Source organism: Cyanistes caeruleus, chromosome 2, assembly GCF_971803275.1.
Source record: "Cyanistes caeruleus chromosome 2, bCyaCae1.hap1.1, whole genome shotgun sequence".
Taxonomy (NCBI): Eukaryota; Metazoa; Chordata; class Aves; order Passeriformes; family Paridae; genus Cyanistes; species Cyanistes caeruleus.
The window spans coordinates 32884664-32905153 of NC_141702.1; the positions used below are offsets into that span (position 1 = coordinate 32884664).

At 42.4% G+C, this 20490-nt stretch overlaps 1 protein-coding gene across 1 annotated transcript; it reads left to right on the forward strand.

Moving 5' to 3' along the window:
* Nucleotides 1–13960: 13960 nt before the first annotated feature.
* Nucleotides 13961–19399, forward strand: LOC111925782 (nuclear receptor subfamily 0 group B member 2-like). The gene is made up of 2 exons (XM_023922324.2): nt 13961–14639; nt 18976–19399. Exons 1-2 carry the CDS (start codon nt 14033–14035, stop codon nt 19248–19250), a joined length of 882 nt encoding a protein of 293 aa, XP_023778092.2. The 5' UTR covers nt 13961–14032; the 3' UTR covers nt 19251–19399.
* Nucleotides 19400–20490: the final 1091 nt, after the last annotated feature.

A 20490-nucleotide genomic window follows, 5' to 3' on the forward strand; every position in this document is an offset into this window, starting at 1 on the left:
GTGCTGTAACCAATCCCCTTTTTATTTTTTTTTTTTTTCATAAATCAAATAATTTATTGAAAAGAGAAATTTATTTAAGTTAAAAACATCTGGTCTGGCAGTCTTAATGTTGAAGCACATTAATTCCTCTGGCATTGCAAAGAGCTCTTGTGGTGGGCAGGAGCTTTGTTTGCAGTCTGGGTTTGTGAGGCAGGGAGCAGGGACTGCAGTGCAGCACATTTCTCAGTGCTCTGCATCCACTTGAGGGCACCACAGCATTGCCGGTAGCAGGGATTTTGTTAACTGCCTGGGGAGCTCTACCCTGCACTTTAAAGGAATCCTTTGGGGGGGGGGGGTGGAAAAGGCAACTGCATAATTTATTTAAAACTACCACCACATTGTAAGAACGTGTATTTCTGCTCTGGAATGTGGGCACTTTGCCCCAGCAAACCAGAGAACCTCTCGTGGCACACACATTATACCAGCCCTTTCTGTGGGTGAACAGACTCAAATGGAGAAAAAACAAGGAGAAATTTAGTTCTTAGCTCTGGTGAGATACCAGCTTTTTTTGGGAGAGCCAGGGTAGTGACAACTCATTTATTTGAGAAGGGCCTGTGAGCCAAAGGCAGATACTGTGCTCAGCAAGGGGAGTGGGGCTGGGCATGCAGCCCTCTGCACCCTCCCTCCAGCAGCCAAAGCCATTGCTACCACGGAGATGCTGATTCCTTTTTACATTCCATGTCCACATCCCATGCTTTCTCTCCCTTCAAGCATGCCTTTACTCCCAGGCTCTGACCTTTCCATAGGCAACCAGCCTAATGCAGTCACGTTTGTTACTGCCCTCTGCAGCATCCCCTGCAGGCAGGGCACTGTCCAGCGTTGGGTGCAGCTGCATTCCCTCAGCCAGGTGAGTTTTTTTAACAATAAAGACACCTTCGTGTGGCTGAGGAAGTCCCCCCAGTATCTCACAACTCACAAGAGAAGCAGAGGCTGAACAAATCCCAGAACAAAAATGGCCTTGGTTCACCCTGCATCTCCTCAGAGCTGTGGCCCCTTGGCTTGGTTGCTTGAAGGAGAGCAATGCTGGCAGTGGCTGAGAAATGGTTTCTGAATTTTCATAGAATTCTTAAAGGTCTTTAAGACTATCAAATCCAACTGGTAACCCAGCACTGCAAAGTCCATCATTAAGCCATGTCCCTAAATGCCACCTCAGCAGGCCTGTTGAACACTTCCAGAGATGGTGATTCCACCACTTCCCTAGGCAGCTGATTCTAATGTCTGACCACCCTTTCAGTGAAGCAATTTCTCCCTAATCTAGCTCCTCAGTACAACTTAAATGCATTTCCATTCATCTTGTTACATGGGATAAGAGATTGACTAAACCTGACTAAAACCTTTCAAGAACCTGTAGAGTTGTAGGCTGATAAAAGGTGTCCTCCAAGCCTCCTTGTCTCCAAGCTATATGTCCCCAGCTCCCTCAGCTGCACATTGTAAGACTTGTGCTTCAGATCCTTCACCAGCTCTGCTGCCCTTCTCTGGACTCACTCCAGCCCCTCAGTGTCCTTCCTGCAGTGAGGAGCCCAGAGCTGGACACAGCACCCGAGGTGTGACCTCACCAGGGCCAAGTACAGAGGAAAAGTCACTGCCCTGATCCTGCTGCTCACACCATTGCTGATACAGGCCAGGATGCCAGTGGCCTTCTTGGCCAATTTGGCACACACTGGCTCATGTTCAGCTGCTGTCACCAGCACCCCCAGGTCCTTTCCCTCTGGGCAGCTTTCCAGGCACTCTTCCCTCAGCCTACAGTGCTGTAGGGGGTTGCTGTCACCCAAGTGCAGGACCTGGCACTTGGCCTTGTTGAATCTTACAGTTGGCCTTGACCCATTGATCCAGCCTGTCCAGCTGCCTCTGTAGTGCCCTTTTGGCAGAAAGGGTTGACTGAGAATCTGACTAAACCAGAAAGAACCAGTGGGTGATCTGTTCCTGCTAGGGCCAATTGTTAACAGGTCAGGAGCCCTTAAAAGCACTCTAAAGAGCTGCCTGGTGAAACCTCCTGAGGGCTACTTGAATTTGAGCTTTCTACCTCAGAGGAATAGAAAGGAGGAGGTGTGTGCTGCTCTGGCAAGTATTGCAGGCCTTGGAGTTGTGCCCCAAAAGTGTTCCTGTTTGCATCTTAGAAGCTGGGCCACTGCAGGCTTGTCAGCACATGAATGGGCTCCCAAATGCATAAAGCTTCAGTAGGAGAGATCTGTCCTACAATGCAAGAAAGAATATGAATTGATTTAATTTGGGGCTCAGCCCAGGATCCAAAGGGCCCTGGTTGACAGGGTGCCAGGCAAATAAACAGGAAAAATGGGTTTGAGTCTCAGATCTGCCACCAGATTGTGTGAAAAGCTGTGTGTCTTCTCTGAGCTTCAGCTCCAGTGGCTGAATACTGCACTTCATTATCTTCACATTCAATGGCCTAAAATATAGAGGTGACATTGCTGTCTAGATTTGTTATTTATGGCCTCATTGAGAGCCTTATCTTTCTCAGTGACTCATCTCTTTCAGAACTCCTCTGCAACAGATGAAATTTCACCAGATATAAAGACTTTAGGCAGGCTGGTGTTGGTCTAAAGGGTGGGAAAAATAAGTTCCTCTTGTCCCTGGGTCAGCTGCTTCCTTGCCAACTGTTATCTCTCTTTCAGCTCTGTTGAATGAGGTTGGTGATCAGGCTGTGGGATTTGGGACTGTCAGTCATTCTGCTGAGCTTGTGCCAGCTGGGAGTGAGGTGCAGCCTACACTCCCCACAGAGGCTGCAAATCAAACAGCTGATTTTAATGAACTGCTTGAAGAAAAAAACATTGATAGAAATAAATCCCTGGGTTTTCACAGTGAGAACCTAGAAGTCTCCCTGTGGCAGAGCTGTTGCACTGAGTGAGCTGTGTGAGGGTCTCCCACTGTCTCAGCCAGCTCCTGTACTGGGACTGTCTCCTGCTTCTTGAGTCAAAGTGTGGTCTGCTTCTTGAGTCAAAGAAAGTCCAGGGCTCAGCTCCACAAGTTGTTTTATCTCTTTCCTCTGTCAGACCAGAAAACCAATTTTCTGGAAAGAAAATGGAACTACGTGCTGTGAACATTGACTCCAACATGTTGTTCTGGACTTCACCCTTTTTAAGCAGTTTGATATAGGTGTCAGAAGAGAACCTTCTGGCATCTAAGAGATCACTATTTAACAGGCCTCTGCACAGTTCAAAAGGGCCCTGAGAATTAGGCTTGACTATACTTTTGTGGTGTATTTCTACCACCTTTGGAGGCCTTGGGCTATTCTCCAGTTGTCTATGAACTCTACTCTCCCTCTGAGGTGCTGGGTAGTTCAGTTCTAAGTCTTCAGTTCCATTCTCTTCCTGCCCCATTGCTCCATCCATGCCACGATGAGTGTCTGCATGCCAATCCCTCTGTCTCCTGGTTTTCTTTCATATAGATCCATTACCTTGGCAGCTTCTACTACCTTTACACCTGCCATGGTTCAACCCCAGCCAGCAGCCAAGCCCCACGCAGCCACTTGCTCACTCCCCCACCCGCAGGATAAGGGAGAGAATTGGAAGGTTAAAAGGGAGAAAACTTGTGGGTTGAGATAAAGACAGTTTGATAGGGAAAGAAAAGCTACTCACACAAGCAAAGCAAAGCAAGGAATGGATTCAGTACTTCCCCTGGGCAGGCAGGTATTCAGCAATCTCCAGGAGAGCAGGGCCCCGTGTGGTGACTTGGGAAGAGACAAATGCCATCACTACAAATGTCCCCCCTTTCCTCCTCCCCATCTTATATACTGAGCATGAAGTCATATGGTCCTGAGTATCCCTTTGATCCATTGGGGCCACCTGTCCCAGCTCCTTCAAACCTGCCAGGCACCCCCAGCCCCCCACCAGCCTGGCAGTAGGAGAAGCAGAAAAGGCCTTGGCTCTGTGTAAGCCCTGCCCAACAATAACAGAAACATCTCCACATTATCAACCCTGTGTTCAGCACAAATCCAAAACACAATCCCCTAGCAGCCACTTGAGGAAAGCTAACTCCACCCCAGCCAAAACCAGAAAAACACCTTATCTTCTCCAGTGCATGTTTTTCATTCAAGTTCTTACTTTACCATAGGTGGTCCCCTCAGCCAGTATCTCTGTTGCAGTGAGATACAGATTTCATCTCTGTGTCATGACTGTCATGACTGTCAGAGCAGTCATTGCAAATCTGTTTTGTATTTCTAGTTCTGTTTTGTACAGCAGCACTTCCCCAAATAACCATTTCAGATGGAAATACTAATCATTCAAACTTCCTGGAATATCTACATGCAGTGGAACACAAGGATGAAGGTGCAAAGGACTCTGTTAATAAATTTAAGTGAGGTTACACAGTTTACCTTTTCTCTTTTTCCCACTCTATATCTCCCATGAAGACAAGTGGGGAAATCAGAGTTATTTATGTAACACTGGAGAGAAGGGCCTGCTTGTGTTTAAATACATGTATGTGTAAATTTTTTTTTTTTTTAAAAACCAACTTTTATGTCTGCTAAGTGAGCATTAAAGCACTGGTTTCACAATGTAAAGTAAAGGCAAAGCCAAAGCAGTCCAACTTGAGACTCAGTGTTGAATAATACTCACTGCACTGTGGCTTTACAGGGTAAACATGGTCATGTTAGACCAGAGATTAACATTTTCCATTAATTTTACCTGTTCCATAAACAAGGCAGGACTGTGTTATTTTTTGCTTTTAAAGCAGCATATTAACAAGCACATGCTGCTGCTGGATCCCAATTAAAGGTTAACTGCAGTCAGCTGTCATATTGGTGGCTTATCAGTTGTTTTCTATCTGTGAAGTCAACCTGAATATAATTCTCTGTCCTTGGATTTTGCAATTACATCTGGGTAGTCTGGTTTACCTTTAAGATGGTTGGAGTAAAAATAAATAATATACTCATGAAGATGATTGTCAGATCAAAAGTCACTGGGTTCTTGCAGAGAATTATGAGGTGTGTGGTCATCATCCTGTTTGTAGCTAATCTAGCTCTGCATTTAGGGACTCAAAAGTGTACCTGGATTTGTCCAATGATAGGGTGAGAAAATAAAATAGGAAATAGGGAATTGGAAATAGGGTGGCAGAGCAAAGCTTCACAGTTCTCTACAAACAGGGAAGTATTTTCCTACCAGCACTGTTCTTGTTATGTGTACTGTCATAAACAGTACCTGCTGTGTGATACACATGAGGGCATATCCCAGAAGCCATCTTAGAAAAAATGATATTTGTTTGTCAGAGTTAATCTGCCTTCCTTCTTTACTTTCACATTTAGAAATCTTCTGGGCTTTGAGAGCAGTAAGCAAGGATGCACATGTAATTTGCTGGAGCTTGTTTACTTCTTGTATTCATTTGTTTTTTGGTGAATCCAAAGAAGGTCAAGGTCCAGTTGTTTTGCCTGCTCAAACATCCAGTGACAAGTAGACAAAACAGAAGGCAGGAAAGACAGGCTTAGAAGAAAACATTTGTTTATAAAGTAAATTAATGCCCATTTTGATGTATCTTCATATGTAATTGTTTCTTTTAGCAGTTTTGAATCATAGTATCAGCTCTGTATAGCAAAGGCACATCCAAACCCAACCACTTGTGTAGTTTATTGTGGACATCAGTGATGGCAACGCTTATTTGCAGGAAAGAAATTATTTTGGTGTTAGAAAAGAAAATTAAGGGGGAAAAAAAAGCTTCTCACCTTCCTCTATTTTATCTTCTTTGAGATTAACACTTCCACAGTTAGCTGTTGGTTCAGGCAGTGAAGTGCTAATTTCTTAATAATTAATGACAGTCAAAACAAATAATCAGTAGTAATAATTTTTTCCCAATAATTTTATTTGCTTGCCAGTTTTCTTCCCCGGTTGTTCACTTCTTCCAAATGCCTCCATCTGTTGAGATTTCTGTATCAGGATTTAATATGTAACAGAATGCACCAAGACCTCACACTTAATCTCACCCTTATCCTTATCAAAGTATTCATTTTTCAGAAGGTTTGATATTCCAGAGACCTCTTCCTCTCCTGCTATAATTATTTAATGGGATTTTCTACAATCTACTGATTATTTTTCTGTTCTCTTTCTGCCTGAGGTGACATTTTGGGTCAAGATCTGTATTTTCTGAGGCTGTATTAACAATCTGCTAATCATCTGGGCACACTGAAACATAAACAGAGGGCGAGGAAGGCCAGCTAATAAAACAACTGTGCTTGTTTTTTGTTTTTTTTTCCAAACCATATTGCTTGCTGTGGGCACATGAATTGGGGCTGGGGGTGGTTCTTCCAAAAATAAATATTTATAGCTGTTCTGCATGCTGTTTTAAAATATATTCTGTATTATTTGTTTTAACTTTAGAAGTTTTTCAAGTGATGTCTTGATGTTACAAATAAAACCAGAATTACTTCTGCTCCTATTTGTTTGACTTCATTTTTGCTCTGGGTTTTTGGGATTTAAAGTGACACCTGTAGTCACAATAAACCAAACATCCCATGTGAATAGTTACTCAAGAGAAAACATGTGTGCAACTAAAATTTTCACAGGTTTGTTTTCTACTGGGTGTTCCATTCCTACATTTGTTCTGAAAAACAAATCTATTCTTTGTCCCAGTTTAGAGTTTATCAGCAAAGTGATGTTAGCCTGGCAGCAGAGCCAAGGTGAGCGCTGCCCTTTCCAAACTCTGCTTGCAGAAGTGTGAGGGACTGGGCAGGAGCACAGAGCTCTAAAGGGGTCACCTCCTACCACAGGATGGGGCCTGTTGGGCCAGCTTAGTACAGCTTGTCCCAAAAGCCTCTCCAGACACGGAGCTGGGAGCTGGACTGAGGTACCCTCCAAAGTACTGTCACCTCCACACGTGTGGCTGCCGCCAGCTCTAGTCTCAAATGAGATCAATAACGAGCTGTGTCCTTTGTTCACACTTCTGAACTCGGATAACACGTGATGGGCAGGGTACTTGGTGTGGGTTCAGAGTAGGAGTTCTAACATGAAACCATTTGTATAACGGGATTTGGGCATTTCCCAGGTCAGTTCTACTTCATGCTGAGCTGAGAGCTTGGTAAATCCTGGCCCGCTATGTGAATAGCTGTAAACTGTGCAAAGAGAAATCCTTCTGCCCTGTACAAAACAGAATTTCATCTCCACAACAGAAGGCATCAAATACTGACTTAGTGGAAGGAAATTCTAAAGCCTTTCCTGCTTGACTTAATGAACCAGAAGCATGTGAGGCAGGGGGAGGGAGGAAAAAGGGGAGAGGTTTGGGCCAGAATGACCTGCACTGTTGGATCTGGGCTATAAAGGGAAACAGGTCCTGGAGGCATAAATGCTTCAGGTCCATCTGAGTTTGGAAGTGACCTCCCACGAGCTTATCACAGAGCTCTAACCATCCTGTCACAGGGACTGGGGAGGGTGAAAGGACTGGTGAGCACCAACCAGACATGGCAGACGCGTGTTTCTCTTGGTCTTTTGTTTCTTTGAATGCGTTCACACAAGCCTTGCAGTTAAACTGATCTGATTCATGGTTTTCAAACCTTGCCTTTCTGAGCACAAGGGCAGGACTCTAAGGTGTTCCCTTCAAGGTGGGGGATTTAGGTATCAGACACACTAGACACAGTAATGAGGACAAAACTCCTTCTACATACGTTTCCCTGAGTAGCTAAGGGAGGAAAAGGTGCGTCTCTGCTTAGTTTCAAAGGCTGATTTGAGAGGTGACAATGGTTGCACCTCTGAAGGAAAAATACCTTCCAGTAGCCACTGTAAGCTAGGATCAGTCACTGGCATGTAGCATGATAAAATCATGCTGGAACTGTGTGGTCTCAAAGGAGAATGTTACACACTTGATTTCTTGCCCAGTTTTATAATGTGTTTGAAATCAGTACATTGCATACATTTCAGTTTCCATTGCTCTAATGATCTGATGATTTCCTGAAACACTTTAATGGAGTTTCCACTGACCTTAAAATAATAGTGTTTTTTAAAAAAGTGGTTAAGTGCAGACTTTTATGAGACAAATGGAGCCAGACCTCTCTTTCAAAAATATGACTTTTGCAAATGTGCATGGTTCTAAAAATCTCAGAGCTGTTTTTCAGAGTGACAGAAATAACATAAATGCCAGAGTAAGCAGCAGTTGATCTTGCAACACTGAAGTTTCAATACTAAGTCATTTACTGTATACAGAAACAGGTCCAGAAGAAGGACTGAATATCTTTTAAACTACCACTGAACAGCATGGAAGTGCCTGTGTCTTGTGGCCACCTTTGACTCAGCAACTCACATCTTCATACCACTGTTTGCATTTATCCTGTTATAATCTGTTCTTATTAAATGTGCTCAGATTGATCTTTCCCTCCTTTCCCTCCCTTCTATTTTTAACCTGTACTATTTAACATTTTCAAGTGTCAGAATCTTCTACTCTCTCAGCATCCTAGATCTTTCTACAGAGACACTGTGACTATCGCTGTGCCTGGGCTTGAGCATTTGAAATCCATTTCCTTAGCCTTAATTTCACAGGACTGTTTGCTCAGAACCATACATGGTGTCTGGCAAGGTTTTCAGTCTTTCTTCTTCACCCCTGCTGGACTCCATGGTTCTCAGAAAGCTGTCTCTTTCCCCAATGTATCTTGACAGCTGAGCCTCTAACATGGAGATAGAAAAAAATTAATTTACAATTTACAGTGCGACTCAACATCTTTTTTTTCTCCCCAGTTTTGTCAGACCAACCTATTTGTAAAGAAATAATTGCCTAAAGGCAGGCAGACTTGTGTCTTTATTGGCCTCCATTGCTGCCAGTCAGGTAAAGGTTTAAGAGATTGAGTATGTATTGTATGTAACAACAGAGAATTTTCTGGTTTTAAGTACTCTGACCTCTTAGAAAATACAGATTTTCAGATAAAACTGCTTTCTTCTTTTCCCCTAATCTAAATAGTCAGATATGTAAATCACAAATTATCAGTAGAGAAGTTATCCTGTGGCAAACAGTGAGAGAAGTTTGGGCATGTTGATTTTGTAACAGGGAAAATTCAATATGTTAGTCCTATGTTTCTTGCAGAATAAACCTTTGATCTTTTTGTCCCTATATATTTCAAAATAAAATGAAAGAGTTTGGGATTCAGTTTCTTGGGCCTTGCTAATCTGATCATAAATAAAATGTATAAAGGCAAGTCTGAAGATATACACCACATATCTAGTCTGCCATCTAACCTTCACTCACCAATCTGTGGTATTTATGGAGTGCTAATCACTAGATTAGGCGTTTATCTTCAATGATATAAGACAGACTGCAATAAGATAAACTTCAATATGATGGTGGGCTCTACACTACATTAAAAAGTGTATCATCTAAACCACTCTTCTCAGCAGGGGAGGGGGCTGAAGGAGGAGTTGCTTTTCAGTGCCACTCTGGAGATGGCATTGCTAGCCAGGAACATTTTCTAACTGTGCTTTGCAGCATTTTTCACTTGCTGAGCAATAATAAGCTGTACATCTATCTGTATTTAAAATGACAGATGGTGCCTGTCTCAGCGCTGATAGGGGTGTCTATACAAACACCATCTCCTCAGTGGGGGAGCTGGAAAAAAACGGCACAGACTTGTACAAGATCACTTCTGGTTTATTTTAGAACCTCTACATCCTAATGTGTGCCCTTATAAATAATTGCCAATTTACCCATGTAAAAATTTCAGTATGAAGAAAGCAAACAATCGATGTTGGGCAGCTTAAGAGCTATTCATGTTTTCAGATTCATGTCCATTTCCAAATACAAGTGAAACCAATCCCTTACCTGTCACCAAGGAAGAAATGTCCCAGAAGCAGCACATTTGCTACTGTGTGCAAAGTGGTGAAGAAGACTCTGACCCCATGTTCCTGCGAGACAGGTTAGAGCTATTAAAAAATCATGGAAAGAGTTTACTTATCCAGCTGGGTTTGTTTGTTTTTTGCTTGTTTGTTGGTTTTTTTGTGTCTTTCCTTTCTTAAACAACATGAAGAGCTGTTTTGGGTTTATTTATGCATATGTATGCAAAACAATCTATTGCTTCTTTAGATTTATAAGAAACTGAAGAGTTAAGAAATATGTTCCTGTGTCATCCTGTCTTCTGCCTGAGAAGCACCGATGAGCTGTTATTTACTTTCTGTGCTAATATTTTAGTCTTGTATTTGGTTATAACTCCAGATGGCACATGTTTGCCTTCACATTTGCAACAGCTGAGACATAGTCAGGCAGCGTAATATCTCTAACAAAATGTCCTTGGTTCAAAATGAAGATGAACACTCCTACTTCAGCTAGTGAGCAGCACCTGCCAAAAAGTCTTTAAATCTTTTAATGCTACTCCAAGGTTTCCTGAAACAAAGAACAGGAGGACATGAGTTAAATATGATGCTTTGGATAAGTTTTTAGGGAGGGGGCTTCTCAGAACTCCTGTTTTGCATCAAGATTTGGGGCAGAAGTTCAGAGATGCTTGCCTTCTATCTAACTCATATCTAACCAGAGGCAAATTTAAAACAGGCCTAGTTTCAGTGATAGACAACATTTCATGGCAGGGCAGCTGCCTCTCTAATAATTTGCTAATTTATTCAAATGGCTATCATCCAAAAGATGCTGATTTTATCAGACATAACCAACCAAAGTATTTTAAGCACATGCTTACCCTCAATCACTTGAGCTTCAAGGTAGGCTAAACATGTTTAAATTAACTGGATTCATAATTCATGTAGACTTGCTTCAGATATAAGGGTGAAATCCTACTTTACCATGGCATAAGTTAAAGACACTGTTTCAGGACTCATTTAAAAGTTGAGCAGGCTTCAGTGTGGGCCTGGTATTTCCCAGTATCTGCCTAGCCAAAGCTGGCAGTCTGAATGGTAGCTCTTGGTTTCTCTAGCTGAGAAATTAATGCCTTTATTGCCCCAGAATGATGGAGGAAATGGAACCCTTCTGGAAAGATAATGGGTTTATTACTGCTTCCTTTTCTTAAGGCTGTTAGAGACGTCAGCTGTCCTCAAAAGTGCCAGTGACGTGGAATTCACCCAACTTCTCCCAGGAAGCACATTGTATAAAACTCCTAGATATTCCTGTTCTGAAGTCATGTGGATGTTTATAGGCCAATTAAATGCTTGCAAGTGAGACCAGAGTGATAAGAGGTCACTGAATCAAGGGATATGTGAATTATATCAATCTGTTGTGACGCCAGAAAGGCTGCTGTGAATTTCCTAGGAAGGCATTTCCTTCTTATAGCCCATATGAAATAACAGCAGAGGATTCTTCTCCTCCACAAATGCATCTGCCTCCAATCTCACCTTTTAGAAAAGTAGGAGAGCTCACATCAGTGCTTGGAAATAACATAGTTACTATATACATGGTGCACATATGTATAGTCCAACATGTATATATGGATGCTCTACTATAAGGACAGTGTCAGATTTCCTGTCCCATAGTTAAATTATTATACTCTTTTAAACAACTCACTGCATCGAGCGAACTATTCTGAAGAGCAGTGCCCTCAAAATTTGAGAATATGAATGTCTGCTGATGGTACAAAATTATTTGGAGGATAAGTATATAAATGAAAAACAGAAAAATAACACTGATGTAACTGTGTCTTATTGTTCTGAAGCCAGCATGCTAGAGAAAGCTCAAATAGATAAAAATCCATGGGTATTTATCATATTTGTATTGTATGCTTCCTTAAAAGTACAAAGCATTGCTACCTTAGCATCAAGACTTAGATGCTTTATATCCAGGTGCATGTGGCTGCAACCATTCTACAGGTAAGATTTAGAATGAAATTTAAATGTTGCCTGGTTTATGAGTATAGAGCTGAATTTGGCTGCTGGTCTTCTGCCTTTGAGAAAATTGGTTCATGCAGAAAGTTCATTTCAGGCAATTTTGAATCAGGATGACCAGGATCAGTTTCACCTGCAATTCAATGTTGACTCATAATTCTAAGTAATCATTTTCTCAGGAAAGCTCATAATGCATAATGCGTCCTAGGCACTCATACTGATTCAGTGACCTTTACTCTGATTTTTGGTAAACACTCATCAAGTTACTGTGTAATTATATATATATATATATATACACACCAGGAATTTTTGATAGAAATATAATTTGCTCCTGCCTCTTAGATTTACACACAACCAAAGGAAATAAGTGATGACAAATAGAAATGGTATCCAATATCATATGTTGCTGACATCAGGATTCTGCATATGACTGATGCAGACCTCAGAAGGAAAAGAAAGGTAGGAAAAGAACCAATTTAACCTGAAGTAGAATTTTCATAAGCACAGTTAATAGGAGCTGTGAAATAATGACATGAACTAAGAGAGTGAAATGGTTAACCACGAGATGTTGCTCTTGGAGCACAGGAGCTGGGCTGCTCAGAACTCTGCTGCCTAGATTACTGAAACATCACCACGCTCACCAGCAGTTAGGAGACAGAACTTCTTTTCACAAGCAAACACTTTGCAAGAATGATTTTAGTGAGCTCAGCCTCTCTTTCTAGTACAGCCATTAGCCAATCAAGGTAATTCACACTGAACCTCCGATGGCAATGGCCCAGTAACTGGAATTCATTCCATTGAATCTCAGCCCAGCTTAAATTTTACGTCATGAATAAAAAGCATGGGACTTTCTGCAGACATCCTGGGGACTTCTCTGTTGTTGTGTCATTTAATTTACAAAGCTCTTTGATATCCCAGCAATGAACAGCAACAGGGAGCTGTTGAATGAATGGAGAGGTGGACAAGCAAATACCACCAGATATTCAGTGCTGTGTGTGCCTTGGACCTCCACAGCAGTGGGCAGTATCTGCACCTCAGCAGCATTACACTCCTAATATTATCAACTTTTGAGCAGTCATCTCTTCCTCCATTTTCCTCTCTTCAGAAGGGGAAAATTTTGCAACATATATATCAGGAAGAGGTAAAGAAATGTAATTTTTAAATTGGCCCAGCATGGAAAAAAAAAAACCAACCTGGTGCAGCAAAACACAAATTTGCAGTTATGCATCTGGTGGTGGTGGGGGGGCCTTTACACACCAAAGGCTTGGAGATCTGGCAGATGAAGACCTTCAAGCTGTTGTTTTTAATGCTCAGTTTTGCTAAGACATGCTAAAATCCCAGATGGTAGGAATGCATAAACATCATGCTTGGTGAAAAAAAAACTTAGTACCTTTTCCCCTGTATAAGAGCAAGCAAGAGAGTGGAGTGTGAAGTAACAAAAATTTGAAGTATCAATGTCTTCTTATTAAGGCTGAGTTACTTTCATTCCTGTTGCTTAGTGTTCCCTGATGTTGACTGAAGAGTTCTGACAATACAATCATTCAGCTCTTGAGCTGCTACAAAAGTTCACATGTACGGTAGTATGAATTGCCATTTTTTATTCATCAGTTTTCATGAGGAAAATTTAATTACAAACCTGTCTGGAAAAAATATTCTGAAGGAGGAAACTATACTGGATGTCTTGTTTTGCATCAATGCCCTGATGCCTAGGCTGCTCAGGGTAGAGTCACCATTCCTGGAGGCACTTAGAAGCATGTTAATGTGGAACTTGAGGACATGGATTAGTGGTGGACTTGGCAGTGCTGTGTAAATGGTGGGACTCGATGATCTGAAGGGTCTTTTCCAACATAATCAATTCTTTGACTCTAAGCCCTCACATTCTGTGTTTGAAATTATCATTTGTGAAATGCAAGAGAGAGCACTGTCATGAGCTCCAACAGCTTACCTTTTCTAAAGTTTCTCTCAAATCTCACAGAAACATGAGGTAATTCTGAAACATAGGATTTCCATCCCCAGGACTGCCCCTGGGACTGGCCCATGCCACCCACTCCCCTGGGGCTACAGCAGCCCAGGGACGCCAGCAGCTTGCAGCCACGCCTCGTTCAAAACACACTGGTGCAGGTAAAGTTCAAGGTAACCTTGTGGATCAGGGTCATATCTCTTTTCAGCACCTGCCCATGTGTATATAGCTGTACAGTGCCTCCCTGTGTGGCAGAAATGCCCTCTCCTGCTGCTGATGCTTAGCTGCAGACATGCTGTTTCCTGCCACAGGGAACTCTGCCTCCATGGCCGCCAAGATCCCAGCTGAGAAATCTGGGAAATGTCAGTGTGAGACACACCATTCTAAAAGCATCCTGTACCAGATCCTTAACAAAGAGCATGGAAGTGAGACCAAGTGGCACCAGCAGCATTGCAGTCCCCACAGCTCCACAAGAAGCAAAGGCTGCCCTTGTTTGGACAGGAGAAGAGTTGTCCTGAGAACACCAGAAGCCACATGCAGAAGAGCTTTTGAAGTGCTGTTGAAGACTTCAATTTTTATTAGAAACTTACCTTCTTTTTATCACATGCCTTGGGAGGATCAGTTTGTCCTCATACAACGGAACTGGGCCCCTCTTTTTGTCCTGGGCATGGCACAAGAAGGGGTGGATTTTGACCTGAGAGAGATCCCAGCCACCAGTTTATTGAAAAAAATCCTCCTCAATCAGTCTTCAACAGCTATGAATGAACTGGGCAGCTCATCAGCAGGAGCATCTTTAGCAGAAGTTCAGAAGATGAAGAATTTATTGTGGAAATTCTGGGATCTGGACATAAGTGCAAAAGAATATGCCTATCTTAAAGGAATGATTCTTTTTAATTCTGGTAAGTCCTTCCAGAAAAGACACAAATGAATATATGTATATGATCTAGAAAGATATTTGGCATTTTTATTTATGTATAGACAAATGTTTATTTTTACTCTTTTCTATGAATATAACTAAATGTCCTCAAAAACCTGTATTCCATGATTTAACAGTTTTTTCTGCCTGATGTGGTTTATTTTGGTTCTTTGGAAACGTGCAGGATGTCACCCACTGTAAGCCAAAACAATCTCTATCAGACAAATTTTAAGTAGTAAAGAATTATGTGTGTAACCTCAAATTGACTTCCTGTTCAAAGGTGATACAGCAGCCTCACCCTCACATCACAGCAAAGGAGAGATGGTGCATGGGCACGTGATGTGAGCTTTAGAAGTAATTTAACAAAGGCTTCCTCAGTAACATGAACACTGGAGAAGATAACCGTCTGATTTTCATCAGGAAAAAGGAGGCTGTGTTGAGGTTACACAGCTTTTATGTATGCATATCCTTCATTTGTATAATTTAGTATCTTTATATTAAAAGCCTGGTACAGCAGTCACAGAGCAAACTAAGACTACTGATTGCATCCTCTCACTTCTGATCCCAAGTTCAGGCTCCTTAGGAAGGAAGGTTGCCTCGGTCAGCACCATGGAGTGCATGAGTCATTAACAGCTGAGCTCTAAGTACACTAAAGCAAATGGAAAGACTTATTGACTCCAGCCTGCTCTGGCTCAGATCCCCGCCTCCTTCCACAGCAATCAAAGTGTTGACTGCACTGTCAGCAGTGTGCTGTACTTGGGACTGCACCAAAAGCATACTTGAATGCTTCAGTTATTCCATTATATTTCTTGTGGTGGATGGTTTATAGGCTGCTCAAAGGCTGTGTGACTTTGTATTTGTTTCCAATGGGATTCAGATTCTGATTCTTGAGGTGTAATGTCATCCAGATGCTTGGTGTTGCCTTGAGTGTCTATGCAGCAGCATCAAACCAGAGGAGCTTGTTTCAGTTCAACCTTTTTTCACAATAAAATCAGGCTAAAAGGAATCACTGGTTATATCCAGGGGGATGATAAGAGGAGAAAGGCCTCATTTGCAGCAGCTTACACAGTTTAACAAGCTGGAATTTTAATTTTCTCTGTGAGTAAAATACAATTTTTGCTTAAGGAGAAAGTAGCAGAAGCAGGAAGCTGCTGCTTCCCCAGGGTGCTGTATGAGAGAGCCAGCAGCCCTCGATGCTGTCTGCAGACACATTCCACACTTTCAGGAATGACACTCAGCAGTTAGGTGGGATGACCCTATTCTCTGGAGTATTTCTCCATAAGCTGCAGAAGACAGCCTGGACAGCATCAGTTAAGCTTAGATTCAGTTAAGCCTCCATAAGAAACAGAGTTGTCATCCAACTCTGGGCTGAAACAAGTACTCAGGTCTTATACACACCCCAAACCACCCTTTGCTGCAAACAAATCTGTACAGTTCTTGTTTCAAAACTATTACTTTTAATAGTTTTTCAACAGTTTCCACCAAACTCAGAAAATGTTTTCTACATATTTGCAAGATGTTTTCAAACTTTTTGATTTTTAGCTTAATATTTGGCAAAATGCTACTATTTTTGTGGGCCTCAGTTCTAAAAAGATTTCAGGAAGTCACCAGCAGTTACAATGGTAATCTAACTCACTTTTGGATTATGTAGTACCTCATTACCTTAATGTTTTACTTCTGTTGAGACCACAAAACTGACCAAAACAATGGGGAAGAGCCAGGTCCAGAATGGTCCAGAGCTGGATCCTGAGCTGGAGCTCAACAGGACATTCAGGCATGCAGCTGTAGCAGCCATCACTTGGATAAGAAGCATGACAACTCTGCAAAGGTTTGCTTGTACCCTAAGTGATTTCTTGTGGCATGGATGTTGTGCTTACTATGATTAGAAAAATCCCTCTGGCAAGAGGGTAGCAGGCAGCACGATGGAGTGTAGGTCCTCCTACTAGAATAATAGAATGTTTGGGTTGGAAGGGACCCTAAAGATCATCTAGTCCAACCCCCCCATCATTGGGAGGGACATCTAGACCAGGTTCCATCCAGCCTGGCCTTCTGGCCAGCTTCTGGGGCATTCACAACATCTCTGGGCAAGGTGTTCCAACACCTTACCACTTTCACAGTAAAGGATTTTTGCCTACACATCTGACCTAAGCCTACTTACCTTCTTTCAGCCCAAGGCCATTCCCCCTTCTCCAATCATTACAGGCCCCTGTAAAAAGTCCCAGTCCAGCTTTCTTGTGAAGCCCTTTAGGTAGCAGAAGGCTGCTCTAAGGTCTTTCCCAACCCTTTCCTCTCCAGGATGAACAATCCCAACTCCCACAGCCTGTGTTTAAAGGAGAGGTGCTCCAGCCCTCTGATCATCTTCAGGGCCCTTGTCTGGAGTCATTCTAGCAGGTCCATGTCCTTCTTATGCTGAGGGCCCCAGAGCTGGAAATAGCAACAGAATCTGTGCAGCACCTGTGTGGGAGGCTCTAGCTGCATTACTGATTGACCACATCTGGGCCAGCAAGAACCTGCAAACGAGAAATTGCACACCAGCCCCTGAGGGGAAACCGGCACCTTGCATCAACAGAATCCAGACTCTCCAGAACATACTGGCATCCCCACTCTTCCCAGGGGAGCTTTGGCTGGGTGGCTTTGGAGCTGTCTCAGTACCTCTGGGTGGATGGTCCAGCTGCAAGACCTTTTCTACTTGGACCCAGGCAACAAGTCAAAGGAAGGAGCAGGTAGGACTGTTCTGCCACACAGGAACAGCACAAGGCATGGTGAAAACATTTTGGTGTTTTTGACAGTTGTCTGAAGAGCAATTGGGACTGCACAGTGAAGAGATAGGACCAGTGAAAAACAGTGCTGTTATTATATCAGTACTATACATATACATATTTATGTACCCAGATATATATTCAAAAACTCCATCAAGATTGTGACAGGGCTTCTGTTAAAAAGAAAGATACTCTTAAGAGGTTTACAGTTCAGCTGGAAACGTGTGTTTGACTGAATATTATTAGAACAGATCTCAGAACAAGAAGCGTCTTATTATATGTAAATTAAAACCAGTGTTTGGTTACATAGAAAAGAAGACCAAATGGGGAAATTAAGCATATTTTAAGAGGCATAAACTATTGCAACTTCATCCTGAATCCACAGAATCCTGACAATTTATTTTCCATGAAAAATCTAACATTTGGAACCATCCTCACAGCTTGCAGCTGGTAATCCTGGAGGAGATGATGACTTTTCCAAACTTCTGATTTCTGGCTAGCCTGATTGCAGGTTTGGCTGAGGCTTCTTCTCCTCTGGCAGTGATGTCTAGGAAGAAGAGAGCTGCTGAAGGCTGACAACAGTTAGCCAGATACAGACTGAAGGAAACCCAACCAGGTTGGTTTTGCTCTGGTACAGGGCACTAGGCAAGAGTGCTGAACTTCCTACACTGAAATGAATGATCCTGTGTGAAACACACCTGGTGTGAGCTATTCAGACTCTGTCCCAGGGAGGTATGGAGTCAGTCACTGTAAAACATGCCAAAGAGCATGTTCTACCCTCTGTCCAGACTGCAAGAGTGAGGGCAGGAGGCAACAGGTTGCTGAGAGCTACATGGCAAGGCAATCTCTCCAGGGGCAAAAATGAACACAGCGCTGAGACCTTAGCGCCGAGTTCTGGCACCCACAAACGCCCTCGGTGAGCCAGCAGGTCACATGCTATGGGAGGCATGTGATTGAGGTTTGATCATGATTCCATAGGGCAAAGACCTCTCCTTCTTCAGGCACTCCTCTTGCTGAGGCACTCCCCTTGCTCTTTTCAGACTGTAATGAAAATACCTAGATAGTATGGTGGACCACAGTGCCTCAGCTTAGTCTAGTAAGCAGGGCAACAATAGAATGGAGATGGGGCTATGCTGGAAACCTACATCTTCAGACTGCAAGGCTGCTCACTGCTCCAAACCATCATCTCCATCTCCTGATGTTGATAGAGCTGGAATATTTCCACTGGCCCAGACCACCATCTCAGTATCATTTAGTGTGTAGACAACACTAGAAAACTTCTTCAGTACTGAGCCAAAATTACCTGCTGTTACCAGTTCAAAGCTGGATTTTAAAGTATTGGGCTAGATTCCAATGTGCTTACAGTGCTGCTCAATGCTCATTCCAATTATTGAGCTAGACATATCTTCTTTTTCCAAAAGGTATGTTTAGAAAGCGTTTATTTTTTTTTCTATAGAGAAAGTAGTGCTATAAGCTAGAAATCCAGACACCCATCATTACAAAGGGCACAGAACAGAAGTGTTTACTCAGGATTTGTTATTTTACTTCTTGTTTTGACAGAACGTTGTGTCCTGAGATGGCTCCCTTATGTACAATCACTGCAGCAGGAAGCTCAGAAAGCCCTGATGGAGTTTATCTCAACAATGTTCCATGGAAGCCTCAGCAGGTTTTCTTCGATTCTTCAGCTAATCATGTCCCTTCGAGACATTGATGCAGGTGCTATTGAGGAGCTCTTCTTCAGGCCCATCCTAGGAGAGGCCACCCTAAATGTACTACTTATAGAAACCCCATATATCAAGCCAGACTGGCTTGGAAAACAAATGACATCTGAGTGATAAAATATTTCATTTTGAAGAGGTCAGAGAATATTATGACCTAGATAAACACATTTCAAAGAAATCATTGATGCATATTTGTAAGCCATATATGCTTCAACAATGAAGTCATTTTGTAACATTTTAGAATTAAAAGCAGAGAAAATCAAGCATTTCATGATACTGTGTCCTTTAAAAAACCCTTAGTCTAAGTATTTAAAGAGTGTCTAGGAGCACACTTTCCAGTTTTGCTAGGTTCAACTCTATTATTTCTAGTGATCATTTTTACAGCTGTTTATACTATATGCTTTTGGCTTTAAGGAACAAGGGCAATGGTAAATTTTATTCAGTTGAAGATAGATACATAAAAGGCTGGTCAATGGTAAAATCGGTATAATTCCTTCCTTTTCCTTGACAGTCCCTAATCTCAAACCTTTTTCTGTTCCACTGAGAACTCTAGTCCTTGGTTGTAATTGCTGGATGGAGCTCCCCCTTAGTAAATGCTTGCTTATAGGTTCTTTTCTAAGTCTTGCAGCAAACTGTGGGCATTAAATCCCTCTTCCATTATATACTAAGTCCTTCCCTAACTAAGGAACTAAACAACATGAATCAAAAATTTGTTGACTGGACAAAAGCTGTTCAGGATTGTTTCCAGAATGGGAATAACAAAGGCTGAAAGTTACTGTGTCATGCCATAAGCGGCAGAACTAATGTAGCCCAGTTTCCTACACATTTAAGACCTTTTCCCTTTAGCCCTGCCTGTACCCTTCTATAATTACCCTCACTTCCTTCCAAATAGATGTCAGATATTCCTTGGACAGCAGAAATGCTAAAATACGGTTTCCTGCAGATGTGTACAATCTGTTCCTACGTCTCTCACTGCAAGAGTTCCACGTCTCCACCTCCAAATGCACTATGGCATGCCCCAAAAATGTCTCTGTCTCCTACCCCTCTGGCTGGAGAAGAGGCAGCACGTGTTGGGGTGGGTGCCAAGTGATGTGTGTGCTGACTGCCCATCTGTCAGGATGAAAAAAACATTGAGCTTATACTTTAGCTGCAACAGGGGAAGATATTTGTATCCAATTCCTGTCCCATTCCTCTCCCAATGGTTTCCATGAAACTTAAAGGAATTTTTGAGTTCTTTCAGTAGTGGATCCGGCCTAGTTTTGATTGGCAAGTGGGATCAAATTCACCAAATGAGAACTGACAGACAGGTAGACAGACAAAGAGTATGATAGCTTAGAATTCCTTAGACTGTTAA

What these genes read in the sequence shown, in the direction of transcription:
- LOC111925782 (XM_023922324.2), top strand. Translation starts at nt 14,033, where the DNA reads ATGCTGTTTCCTGCCACAGGGAACTCTGCCTCCATGGCCGCCAAGATC. An exon ending in AATGATTCTTTTTAATTCTG is followed by an intron (nt 14,640 to 18,975) that starts GTAAGTCCTTCC and finishes TTGTTTTGACAG; the next exon opens with AACGTTGTGTCCTGAGATGG.